This window comes from Diabrotica virgifera, chromosome 8 (genome assembly GCF_917563875.1).
Source record: "Diabrotica virgifera virgifera chromosome 8, PGI_DIABVI_V3a".
Taxonomy (NCBI): Eukaryota; Metazoa; Arthropoda; class Insecta; order Coleoptera; family Chrysomelidae; genus Diabrotica; species Diabrotica virgifera.
In genome coordinates, this window is record NC_065450.1 from 137,518,919 (window position 1) to 137,533,322 (window position 14,404).

The following is a 14,404-nucleotide window of genomic DNA, read 5'->3' on the forward strand; positions in this document are numbered from 1 at the left end:
TATAATTTTTGTATTCACCCCTTGCCCCTACCCCTTTGTCGGCCACGCAGCGTTTCGCTCCTGGAGATTTTACTTATTTACTTCATGGAATATTTATTCCTACATTTTGGTGCACTATCTTGATCATGAGCATCATAAAAAAAATAATAAAAACCGCGAGTTTGACTCTTTATAACTACCCTCGTTCCCCACTCTGGTTTCCGCCTCTCGGGATTTTACTTAGTTATGTCTTAGTAATGGTCTACTTATTCCCAAATATTGGTTCACTATCTCAATCACGAACGTCACAAAAAAAACCCCTTATAATTTTTATATTCACCCCTGCCCCTACCCCTTTGTCGGCTACGCAGCGTTCCGCCCCTGCAGATTTTACTTAGTTACTTTATGACCTACTTATTCCCAAATTTTGTTGTCTTTCTCGGTCATGAGCATCAAAAAAAATTAATAAAAACCGCGACTTTGACCCCTTATAACTACCCTCGTCCCCCACTCTAGTTTCAGCCCGTTGGGGAAAGTCATGTAAACAACTAATTTAACATATCCCCGTATAGTTTTTCCATATTACTTATCACGAGCAAAATCCGCTTCTATCCCGCAGACTAAGGGTTTAAAGTGTGCATGAAGTAACAATGTATTTTAAATGGGGCGTGCTTTTTCGCACTGTTTTTTTGGCACACTTTCATAAAATTACAACAAAAGTTTTGACAGTTTTGTTGTTTGAAAGAAGTTTGAATTTTTAAATGTCAATGTTCTAAAAATTTTAGAAGTGTATTCCAGTGGCGAATAGTTGCAGTTTTTTATTTGTTTATCGTAGATAAAAATAAATATTGTATGAAACTGTGTGTGAAGTACTTTTTCCGAGTTCTGTCTAGAGCCTGGCCCACTACTTTGTGCCGTGTAATTTGGGTTGCCTATATGAACTTGAATCGGCGAAATAGGCATATAAATAATAAAGTTTTGCTGTTGTAAGTTACTACTAGTAACAACTTTAAAAATTCACATTGTAAGGCATGAATGAATCAAATATTGTAGTAGATATCTTTTTTGTAGATGTATTTAAAAATGAGACTGAAAAGTTATAATTACTATAAAGAGTGATATGTACCTATACTGTGGCTATATGCTTGACTAAAATAAAACTACGATTAGATATAAATAAATCACAATTTTTTTTAATTTGGGAAAATTTTTGGGTAATTTTTTTCTTAATCAGCCATTCTTTTTGCATGTTTCATATTTTTAACTCGGTGTCAGAGCTGCTGGACAGTATTTCAAAATTTAAATACTTTGTTGTAAATATTTAAAACTTTGAACTTTAGGGTAAGTATTTAACTGCCGAGTATTTAAATACTCTATAATTATAAATAAGGACATGGTATTTAAATGCTCTAAAGTCTAAAAAGTATTTAAATACCTAGAAATAAGTATTTAAATTTTGAAATACACCCCATTAGCTCCGATACCAAGTTAAAAATATGAAATGTGCAAAAAGGGTGAATGATTAAGAAAAAAATTTACCCAAGAACTTCGGTACATTTTTAGTATTTAAATACTTGGTATTTAAATACGTTTTAACATTGGTATTTTGATAATTTCCTAAATTTACTGAAATTTGTGATTTTATATATAGTCCAGGACGCATCTGTTTTGAGATGGACGTTGAGAGGTGACTAAATTTTTTTGCAAAAATTGCTTTAAAATAACTTAAATAATAATATTTGAGTTATCCTCCCACTCAAAATGGTCCAGAACATTGTTTAAATAATCAAAATATCAAAATATGAAGGAAAAATTCGATTCGAGAAAAGTTGTACTCGCATAAAAGTTGCGTAATTAAATTTCCTACAATATAGAATTGGTTAAAAATTTAAAAAATAGTCACCCTTGTTGCAAAATAGCAATAATTGCGAAAAGAACCATACAAAAACAAGTATTGGCATTTTACGTTTTTCAACCATTTATGCTACACTTAGGACCTTCATATTTTACCTAGAAAACACTGTAAATCTCATTAAGAGGAAACAGTAGCGATCAACAGGTAGCGAAAACGCGTTCCAAGATTACGGCTCTAATTTTGAATATTTTTTCGAGATATTTGGCACACGTATTCGTAATATAATAAAGAATGGCGGTACAGAGCCCAATTTGAAAAATATATTAATATGTGGAAATTACTCTGTAATTAAATACAATATTAAAAAAACGAGCCTGTACCGCCATTAAGAAGAACAAAAAAAATACACTTTCTTCAAATAAACTTTTTTATCCGATGCCTAGATTTTGTGTCATTTTGGAACTACTAAAATTTTTTATTTCATTAGTAGTTCCAAAATGACACAAAATCTAGGCATCGGATAAAAAAGTTTATTTGAAGAAAGTGTATTTTTTTGTTCTTCGTCATGGCGGTACAGGCTCGTTTTTTTAATATTGTATTTAATTACAGAGTAATTTCCACATATTAATATATTTTTCAAATTGGGCTCTGTACCGCCATTCTTTATTATATTACGAATACGTGTGCCAAATATCTCGAAAAAATATTCAAAATTAGAGCCGTAATCTTGGAACGCGTTTTCGCTACCTGTTGATCGCTACTGTTTCACCTTAAGATCGGTTTAATAAATAGATTTTGCAAAATAAATTTTTGCAATCCAGCTTTCGCAAAAAAAATTCATATTTTTTAAAGCAGATAGCAAGTTGAATTTTTTTTTTGCTTATAGAAGAGTGCTGTACCTTTCATTTGCAATTTGCAAAATTAAAATCGATTAATTACCACGGCGTCAGGAATTTTTTTAAATAAACATTAATTTTTGGTGCTACGCGCAGCACAGCGGTGTTCGATTCACACAAGTTGATTTCCACCAAAATTTTTTTCAATCTTTATCTAATATATTATTTTCTTAATCTATATTTTGTTGTATTTTAATATTTTAATTCCACAAAAATCAAACTAATTTTATTATTGTTTGTGAAATATTGTTTAAACAATTGCATGGGTTTAAAAAAAATAAACTTTTATTCTCTAAGTTAAAATATATGAACAAAGAAAGTTTTTGCTGAAAAAGGGTTATTTCAAAGGATAGAGTATGTGTTTTTATTTTGCAATAAACAAATTTATTTATTTATACCGAAATGTAATAAAAATTAAAATGTATCAATCATTATCAAAGGTCATTGGAATGCCCAATCAGAGCAAACTATCCGCTGTCCTGCGCATAGCACCAATAATTAATGTTTATTTAAAAAAATTCCTGACGCCGTGGTAGTTAATCGATTTTAATTTTGCAAATTGCAGATCAAAGACACAGTATACTTCTATATGTAAAAAAAAATTCAACTTGCTATCTGCTTTATTTTTAGTCCTGTAACATTTTTAAAAAATGAATTTTTTTGCGAAAGCTGGATTGCAAAATTTATTTTCCAAAATCTGTTAAACCGATCTTAATGAAATTTACAGTGTTGTTGTACTGTATCATAAAGTTTTTCTGGGTGAAATATGAAGGTCATAAGTGTAGCATAACACTTTTAAAGTTATAATCAAAAAAACAAAGAGAAAAATTGAATATTTCCTTAATTTTTTGACATTTTGATTTTTTAAACAATGTTCCGGACCTTTTTGAGAGGGAGGATAACTCAAATATTATTATTTTAGTTATTGTCAAGTATATTCTGCAAAAAAATTGGAGTCGCCTCTCAACGTCCAAATGTACTAATATTTTTACAGATGCGCCCTGGTCTAATATCTAATTGTTTTATTTAAGTCAAGCATAGCCACAGTTATACGTACCTACAGATCACTCTTTATGGTAATAACTTTTCAATAGTAATAATTTGATCAATGTTCGTGAGAGATATGCAAAAAAGGGGCCTTATTAACATCGCGGCATAGTCGTTCAATGTCTCAGAAGCCAAATTCTCAAATTAGTTGTGGCTATTAGTGGATTAAATATTAATGATTTTTCAGTTGTCGATACCAATTCCCACATTGAGTGTGAGAATGGACGGGTTTCATGGGGAATGTGGCATCCGAATGCACATATGTTTTTATGAGAAATACACGACCCTAGGGCTTCTAAAATCTAGAGGAAAATAAGTTAAAAACCATGAAACAATGAAAACTGAATTAAAATCTACACCCAGAAAACTTAAACGTTACAAGGATAGAGACCGATGGAAGGAGTTGGGAGAGGCCTATGTCCAAACGTGGACGATAGAAGGCTAAGAAAAAGAACATCTCTGTCGGTATGTGGTCAGGATTAACGGCTTTCTTGTTTTTTGCCAATTTCATAGCCTGTAGTATTTCCGCTTTTAGTATTTCTGGTCCTTCACCTTCATCTACAGTCTCCAGTCCTTCGGCTCTATCATCATGATACAGTTCATTTAATTATACCAGGTTGTTCGAATTTCATGTTCGTCTATTATCATTTTTCCCGACGTATCGTTATAGTATGTGGAGTTTTCTTATGATAGAGACCAGCTACTTCTTTATCTTTTTTAAACATATTAAATGTATCATGTTTTTCATTCAACTCTTCTAATTCCTTACATTTACCGGCTGTATCTCTGCATTTGGTAAATGTGATCTGCACTGATTTTACTTTATTGACTTTTATTGACCAGTTTCTTGCCCAATCCTGAATTTTCACTAGATGTTGTTGGAGAATTCTTGCAGCTATGATTAGGTCTTGGTGTTTGACCATTATCGCTTTATCATCTGCAAAGAAGCTGTGATTGTTTGGTTGCTTACTGGGAGATCAGCTGTGTAAATTAGATAGAGAAGTGAACTAACAACACTGCCCTGTGGTACCCCTACCTTTATCAATTTGATTTCTGATGTTGTCTATCCGTACCTCACAGGAAAATATCTTTCTTTTAGGTAGGATTCCATAATAATGTAAAGTCTGTGGGGGAGTGATTTCTTTAATTTAAACAGTAGTCCATCATGCCAAACCTTATCAAAGGCTTGAATTACATCTAAGAAAGTAGTCGTGCAGTAAATTTTCTGCTCAAACGCTTCATTTATTTCGTGTAATCTGTTCAATGGTGCTATGATTCTTTTTGAATCCGAATTGGTGTTCGGGAATTAGGTGGTTTTCTTCTATTATGGGAGTCAATCGGGTTATGAGTAGTTTTCTAGGAGTTTACCAAGGACTGGCAGCAGGCTAATTGGTCTGGATGAAGTTACTTCATTTATAGGTTTTCCAGCTTTCGGCATAAGTATAAGCTCGAGCTCAGCAACTTTCCATTGGGTCATTGCGGTAATGATAATGTGAATGATAACTCATGAAAAATTGAGAGTGGGACAATCGCAATAGTAAACCCTGCAAAGTCTCACCAAGAGTTGTAACGCCATTGGTGATGATGATAATTCATAGAACAATAATTATAGTATTTGTTTTCAATACAGATTTGTCTTCTACAAATAGTTTCGCAGGAATTTTGATGTAAAATAATTGTGAAAGCCGGAATTACAATGTTTAGAATTTAATATTGAAATCCCTATGGCCCATTCACCTCACGTATATTTACTTGTGCCAGCAAGGTTACTAAATTTGGGAAAAACTTTTAATTACCAGAAATTGCTGAAATATTTGTAAACATAAAATAATCCTTCTTTATTTTATTTAAAAATAGATTTATTATATTGCCAGTCAGAGAAGCCCCTTCCTGGAATACCATTAACAACACATTTAACAAATCTTGCGGTAATGATAATGTCTTCGTGGCTTCCTTTATAATGTGTCGCTTCACATATAAATTCCATTTGCACGTCATATGAAACTCCTTCTGCTTCAAAAGTGAAACTTAGTTCCTTGGGTAACACTCCATTTTCAGCGTGCTCGTACAAAAGTAAGTCAATCTTTTCAACTGGGTGAATCCTACCATCTGGATGGTTAACGAATCCCATTTCTAGATGTGACATGGTAATTGGTTGACTCACCACTCCTAGAACGATCTTTGTTTTGTTAGAAAGAATGAGAGTGGTGTAGATAAAACGATGCATAAGTGACCAGTCTCTTTTAAAACCTAAAAGAAAAACGTAAAAGTTACTAACGAAATAACAAACTTCCAGTGTAAATGGTATATTAAACCTTACATAAAGCCGGAATTACAATGTTTAGAATTTAATATTGAAATCCCTATGGCCCATTCACCTCACGTATATTTACTTGTGCCAGCAAGGTTACTAAATTTGGGAAAAACTTTTAATTACCAGAAATTGCTGAAATATTTGTAAACATAAAATAATCCTTCTTTATTTTATTTAAAAATAGATTTATTATATTGCCAGTCAGAGAAGCCCCTTCCTGGAATACCATTAACAACACATTTAACAAATCTTGCGGTAATGATAATGTCTTCGTGGCTTCCTTTATAATGTGTCGCTTCACATATAAATTCCATTTGCACGTCATATGAAACTCCTTCTGCTTCAAAAGTGAAACTTAGTTCCTTGGGTAACACTCCATTTTCAGCGTGCTCGTACAAAAGTAAGTCAATCTTTTCAACTGGGTGAATCCTACCATCTGGATGGTTAACGAATCCCATTTCTAGATGTGACATGGTAATTGGTTGACTCACCACTCCTAGAACGATCTTTGTTTTGTTAGAAAGAATGAGAGTGGTGTAGATAAAACGATGCATAAGTGACCAGTCTCTTTTAAAACCTAAAAGAAAAACGTAAAAGTTACTAACGAAATAACAAACTTCCAGTGTAAATGGTATATTAAACTTTATTATTATTTTTTATTATCCAAACGCATTCGTAAAGAACATCACAGAACGTTTTGGGTCGTATCAGACCATCATCAGTGCAAACATTGGTAGTTGGAACAAGCGATAGAAATGGGCCTAAATACCGTTAAAACACATTATTTAGTCATTCAAAAAAGTTTAAGTTTTACTCTAATAACACATAAAATAAAATTTAAAATATTGTTTTATATTCCACCAGATTAAAACCTATCGGGGTCATCTTTCTGGTTACACCTCCGAGACGGATGCTGAGACTAAAGAAGATGAGGGAATTCTAAAATTTGCAAGTCACGTCCCACGTTCCACCTGCTCAACGTGGAAAGTTCCAACGAAAGATGGATCCTTCGTACTCAGTAGGAGTAAAAGTAATACAAATAAGAATCGATAACCATTTTTATTTCGTTGCAAAACGAAACCAAAGCCGTATTATACTTTAGTTCACTCAGAGAGGCCGCAAGCGCCCCTACCGGTTTCAAAACTTATTAGTATCTCGTCAGGGAGTGCATACGCAGCGTTCTCTAACTGAACCAAAATAATCCCCGGTCTCCAGTCTCGGATTGCAACGAAAGAAGTGGCAGGGATGCCCTAGCGACATCTGCTAGAAAAAGTATAAGTTTTAATCTAATACCTATTCATATCTCTAGCGATTAATAGCTATTAGATATTAGCTATTATAGTCGGACTCAGCTATAAGTCTTGCATGGATAAAAGGATCATAAAGAAGATGGAAAATGTTCGTCGCTAACAGAGTAGAAGTGATATAAGGCATTATAACACCAGAGAAGTGACACAAAGTGGATAGAAACAGTGGTTTTACTTGTTGAGTAGTACATAAGTATTAACAAGTGCGAATTATGAATAAAACATTATTAATATTCACCAAAACTGTGATCCCTGAATGAATCCCATTTTACAATTGGATATTCCTTTCCATCTATTTCTAAAGTGCCGTTTATATAACCCATTTGTTCGTAATGACGTTGATGTACACTAAAAAATAAAAAAAATGTAAGAATCCACACCTCTGCTCAAAGGGTGTCATAAGTCAAAAAAGCAAAGTTTCGAGAAAACGACGTTTAAAGTTTGTCCTACATTTTCGGGTTTAATTTAAAAAATATTAAAATTAGAATAATAACTGTTTTAGTCAGTTACAATGGATTTTGAAGCTCTATAAATAGCGTATTAAGTATATTAAAAATATTTAAAAAATAACAATTTTTGAGTTGTGACACTATACACAGCAACAGCAATAAACACAAAATACTGCAAAAAGAAAGATAAATAAGTGATAAATGTGTCACTTTTCTTGAGCACATACGCAGATTGTTTTGAATAAAGTAATCACATATACTGTCTTAACTCAACAAACGACGCTTTATACATATCTTAGATGGAGAAATGCTTTGCACAAGTCGATACGTGACACTGTTTGTGTTCGGTGCGTCGTTTATTTTGGATAATCGTATAATGACACTAGTGTCATTTAACGATAAATACTTGACCCATAGACCTGACACTTTGTTGGATAGGAGTTTATAGTTTTATTAAACTGTTGGTGCAATAAAACCGATTTTAAAATTTTTTGACACTCTTTGGGTTATGACTCTCTTTGAGCGGACATGCGAATTATTAACCCTGGAGCAGTCGCTCTGTGAGAAAAAATCTAACATTATTTTATCCTTTCCTGATTACTTGCAATGAAAATTTTGCAACATATCTTTCCACTCCTAAGTGCCTGGAGAAAAATTGTAGTAACGCGTAACTATTTTTTTTATTTTTTATTTATTTTTTTTGAGGAATTTATGGCTTTGATTAGAACCAATTACCAAGCCTTAAAATTGTTAGAAATAAATATTTTTAACATAACAAGTAGATAAAAATATTATAAAATAAAAATTTGTTTTAAATTCGTATTGTTAGTTAACCTAAGCATGCGACTGCTTACGCGACAGAAGTGAGCGCAACTACTCCGGGTAGATGCAAAATTTTGTCTCCAATACTTTGAAATTAAAAATAAACAATTGAAAATGCTAAAAACGCCAACTTTAGCGTTCTAAGACCATTTTTCAATAGGTTTAACTCCGAATTGAATAAAAAACACAAAAATATGAGATGAAACGAAGATGAGATGAAAATATGAGCAATTATATTTTAATTTTATATGGCATAAGTCAGTTTAAAAAATCCACAAACAAACTGATGCACCATTGCGTTTCGGTATATAAATATATAACCTTGAGAGAACCTGTTTATTCATAACAATTTTTCAAAAAATTTAGTTATTTTTCTAATTTTCCTGCACGGCTTGCGGAAAAGTAAAATACATTTTAATATGGCATTATAATATATTATAATACATGCAATAAACTAATATTTAGATATTATTTACTAATTTATTTCAAATTTATCTTATTGTGTTCATGTTTTAATGAAATTAGCGCGATTATTTCATTCATATGAGATTCTGACCAATAGAAAGCTACATAAATCTAAATTAAATCGATAATTTTTGATAATTTCCCGTCGTCAAGCATATTACGTCAGATGCCCTTCGTTGCTACGAAAAAATACATTCAGTGACATTAATGACAATTAATGTTTTAAAAATTTTAAAAGTGATGACATTTAACCGTAAAATATTTATAACAACTGTTTGTTTAATTGTACTAATTTGTACTTACATAAATAAATTACAATAAAATTTTGGTTTTGAACAGTTTTATTCATGAAATAATCGCAACAAATTGCACTTGATCTCTAAAATTAATATATAATTTTAGCCCTCGTGACACTTTGGCATAATTTCACTCGCCTTCGGCTCGTGAAATTAAAACTGTCAAAGTGACACTCGGGAAAAATTCAATAATTTTAGAGCTCTTGTGCAATTACTACTGATAATTCGATAAAATAAAATTATTTTGACATAATATTAAAAGTCAGATCAGTAGACAATTAAAATGGTTTGGAATCGTCATCATGGAAACAAATATCTTCGTCGCGGTAACCCATTATATTGAAAGTTTGGTTTTGACAACCTTGTCAAAGAATTAATTTGTGTATTTTCACTTCTAAATAAAAATTGATATAACTCTATTTTTTGTGGATTTTTCCAAACGTACGGCCTAGAAAAAAATTGTTCCTAACTCATGCGGAAAGTGTCTTCCCCGCACTCGGCAGCTTGCCCGAACTCCGCTATCGCGTCGTTCGGGTCAACGGCAGTCTCGTGCGTGAAAGTATCACTTTCCGCACTAGTGCGTAAAATAACTATTTCCTAACTAATGCGGAAAGTGATACTTTCACGCACGAGACTGCCCTTGACCCGAACGACGCGATAGCGGAGTTCGGGCAAGCAGTCGAGTGCGGGGAAGACACTTTGTCTTCACACGTGCGGGCAAAAATTCTATAATTATTTTAGAGATCGAGGGCAATTTGTTGCGATTATTTCATGAATAAAACTGTTCAAAACCAAAATTTTATTGTAATTTATTTATGTAAGTACAAATTAGTACAATTAAACACAGAGTTGTTATAAATATTTTACGGTTGAAAGTCATCACTTTAATAATTTTTAAAACATTAATGGTCATTAATGTCACTGAATGTATTTTTTCGTAGCAACGAAGGGCATCTGACGTAATATACTTGACGACGGGAAATCATCAAAAATTATCGATTTAATTTAGATTTATGTAGCTTTCTATTGGTCAGAATCTCTATGAATGAAATAATCGCGCTAATTTCATTAAAACATGAACACAATAAGATAAATTTGAAATAAATTAGTAAATAATAACTAAATATTAGTTTATTGCATGTATTATAATATATTATAATGCCATATTAAAAAGTATTTTACTTTCCCGCACGACGTGCGGGAAAGTGGAACTTTCGGAAACGGAATGCGAGCGTGAAAGTGGCTCTTTTGGCACGGCTGTAGAATTTTTTTTTAATTTGAAACCAATTTTTATAATAATAGGCAAGGAAATAAAGCACTAATAAAGCACAACTAACATCGCCTAAACTTCTAACTTTTTTAAAGTAGGACAGATCGTTATAAAACCATTTGTATTCGATTCAGGAGAGCTTCAGGAAAATTTTTGAACACTTGGCCTGCGGGAGAAATGAAAATTGCACTGCTGTGTGCGGAAAGTGCATTTCGCAAAGTGCATCTCAAACTGTTCAAAAAATAAAAATGGCACGCATAATTGTAATTGTAAACATGAAAACTTGAGACGGTGTCAAGAGAACGACATCAAAAAGCTCTTCTTAATATTGATAAAGCACCTACAACTGTACAGCCATTATTTAAAAATGCCCATGCTCCCTTGACCTTTATTGTTTATTTTAATAATTATAAACAATTAAGAAATTCTTAATTTCGGGTTTAACTTGTTTAACTTGTAATGTAAAAGTTTTCTGTTTGTAGAAATTTTTTATTTAGAAAATCTCATTTTAAATAGCAATTATTTTCAATGTCTGTTGAATGTTTCCATCTCCACTGCGTAGTTTTTTCAGAATATAGAAATTAATAAAAATAGTTTTTTTTTGTAATTAATAATCATTTCGTTATGAAGCGAAAGAAGAGCCTTCTTGTTTTAGTTAGTTCAGAGAACGCCAAGAGCACTCTAACTAGTTTCAACTCTTCTCAGGGTCTCATCAGAGAGTGCATATTTGATTCTCTCTGAACCACTAAAATTCGGGCCGCCGGTATCGGTTCACAACAAAAAACATGATGGCATAGATACCGTGGCGCCATCTGCTAAATACGAATGAAAGTTTTACTTTTTATATTAACAATATCAAAAATAAAACTTTATAGACTAGGAGCCGGTATAGGCGAAATTTTCTAATCATTTTAGACACGATAAGACCCTATAACTTAAATAGTAGAACCTAAAAGAAAACGTATAAACACTGTGCCGTCACTTTTTAGTGGCATATGCGTCGACAGTGGCGCATCAAAGTTTGCGTCCACTTATGGACGGGATAGTTAAATTAAAAAGTACCCTCTCTTACTCACATTTAAATTCTACGTGATTAAATAATAAGAGATAGCGTAATTTTAACCCACCACCCCCTCCTCCTTCCCCCACCAACAAAAACTTCATTTTTGGTTTTTATTATTTTAGGTGGGATGAAATTAATTTTAAAATTTCAAAAAATTCATAGGCATAGTTGAGGCTTTTACAAAGCACGTCTATTTTTTTATAGATCCGTAGGTTGAATGTACATAACCTCAAAAACTAAAAAAAAATTGGAAAAAAAGCGTATAACTTTTTTTTTTGAAGATGGCTGGAGGTCTACTTCTTTCCCTATTTTATGTATTTTATCAAACGCTATGCTTTTAATAGTTTTCAGATTTTTCCGTAAGGTTTGCCACCTTAAAAAATCCAAAAAAACTGTTTTATGGGGTTTTTGGGGGGTTGAACGTGTTTCTCCCATTTTTAAATATTCCAAAGGACTCAGTTACTTCAATTTATATATAACCTATATAAAAAACATTGATTTGATCTATTTTGAAGTCCATAAACTAGGAAAAATCCCCAAAAACCCCCAAAAAAACAGTTTTTTAGATTTTTGAAAGTAGCGAATCTTACGGAAAAATCTGAAAATATTTATAAACATATCGTTTGATAAAATACACAAAATAGAAACAAAACTAGACCTCCAGTAATCTCCAAAAAAAAGTTATACGCTTTTTTTCAAAAAAAAATTAAAAAATGTTTTTGAGGTTATGTACACTCAACCTACGGATCTATAAAAAAGACATGTTTTGTAAAAGCCTCAACTATGCCTATAAATTTTTAAAATTTTAAAATTGATTGCATCTCACCTAAAAAAAAAAAATAAAAACGGAAAAAGAAGTTTTTGATGGTGGGGGTAGGGGGAAGGGGGTAGCGGGTTAAAATTACGCTGAGTCTAATTGTTTAATCACATAGAACTTAAAACAGTAAAAAAAATGAAATCTGGGAATGAGGGACTGTACAATTTAATTTATTTATCTCTTCCATAAGTGGAAAGTTTGAGGCGCCACTGTCAACGCATGTGCCACTAAAAAGTGACGGCACAGCGTGCATACGTTTTCTTTTAGGTTCTACGATTTAAGCAAATTAAATGATAAGCAAATTTCACCTATAGCGGAAAGCTGAGGGCCTAGTATTTTTTTGCTTAAATGTTAATAAAACACCTTGACGCAGTAAAAATTTTGATACCCACTAGATGGTCCGTCTTTTCTATTGACTTCATCCAGATATTTCAGTTGAAACAAAGGCGGTCAGCAATTTTCAGACTTATGAATAAATTTGACTATATAAATTTTATTCTAAACAAGATGAATAAAACGATGGGATTACTCACTTCTTTAAATTTTGAAATAATTTCTCGGACCACTCTTCAGTTGCTAAACTCCTGGCTAGTGTTGATATAGGTACGTCGACTTCAAGGAAGAACCAGTCGTAATTACTTATCCAATCAGCTTCAAAAGTCACATGAACACGTTTTTGGGGATTATTCTGATATCTAAAGTTAAAAAATAATGAAAATGAAAGACTTCAATTTGTTTCTGAGGTGACCAAACATCCTCTTACGTACATTTCACACTCTTAGGGATCATCAGAGAGGCTATATGATTTACTTTGAACTGACAAGGAAATATTGTGTCTCCCATTGCCGAATTATACAAACAATTTGCATACAGAGGCTGTAGTCTCTGTATGCTGTTACCCGCTTAGTGCTGGTAACGATGGACTCACAGCTTGGGTAATATTGATTATAATTGATAATATTATGATAATCAATATCGTTGTTATTACTAATTAGATGATTTCGATCGTAAGGCCACTGGAACTTCACCCAATAAATGATCTTAAGCTGTGGTGGTTCGGCTAAGCTTAGATGGAGGCTGGTCGTGGTTATAAGAAAATAAACTTTCAAGAAAATCTATTACCTTCAAAACTTGGATATATAAAATAATCCGGAATAAGGTGCCAATTGATTAATTGCCTATTACACCACTGTCGTGTTTATTTAATTAAGCTTAAGGAAAGTATGCTAAATGTGCAGTCACTCGAGCGCTTTGGGGACCTATTGGGTAGTGAAGAGTAGGTTTTAAAACCAAAAGAGTTAGGTAAAGATTTCCATTTTAGTGGGGACTTTCCATTTTTAATTTAATTTTCCATTTCCAACAATCATTTTTTCCGATTATAAAGCTATTTATGCATAATTAGAAAAAATGTTTCAAATAAAAGTGACTTATTTTTACGTAAGGAATCCGAATCTGCAATAAAAAAATGAAGGCTCCTATTTAAAATTTTAAAGCAACCCCCACCCCACCTCCGTGGGGGGTCGTGTTTGGTGTCATTCGATAGATTTTTGACAAATATTCAGCACGTATTTTTTAGTTTTTAGATATATCGTTCATTTCGCGAAATATTTGTTCTTTTCTTGTGAAACTTTGTGACTCACCCATTTCCTTACCCGCCCAAATCGTCAGATTTTTGAAATGTACACTGTTTTGCATGTACTTAACTTACCTTATCTTAATCTGACGATTTCGAGTTTTTCTAAGGATACATTTTCTTTTTCGCCCCCCCCCCCCCTTAACGAACTCCCCTGTGTTTGGAGCCAATATATGGTACCAGGTTTCTCC

The 14,404-nt window shown here is 32.6% G+C and overlaps 1 protein-coding gene across 3 annotated transcripts in view; it reads right to left on the reverse strand.

Moving 5' to 3' along the window:
• Window positions 1-5,588: 5,588 nt before the first annotated feature.
• LOC126890769 (uncharacterized) overlaps window positions 5,589-14,404 on the reverse strand; it is a 75,322-nt gene continuing 66,506 nt past the window's right edge. For 2 of the 3 annotated variants that reach the window (XM_050659953.1, XM_050659955.1), the window contains exons 5-7: window positions 13,114-13,275; window positions 7,637-7,746; window positions 6,230-6,668 (exon numbers count right to left, since the gene is read on the reverse strand). In XM_050659953.1, coding sequence (XP_050515910.1) covers window positions 6,262-6,668; window positions 7,637-7,746; window positions 13,114-13,275 — 679 coding nt within the window. In that variant the 3' untranslated portion in view covers window positions 6,230-6,261. Of the gene's footprint in view, window positions 6,028-6,229; window positions 6,669-7,636; window positions 7,747-13,113; window positions 13,276-14,404 lie in introns of those variants that run through there. The other variant, XM_050659954.1, reaches the window with a different exon arrangement.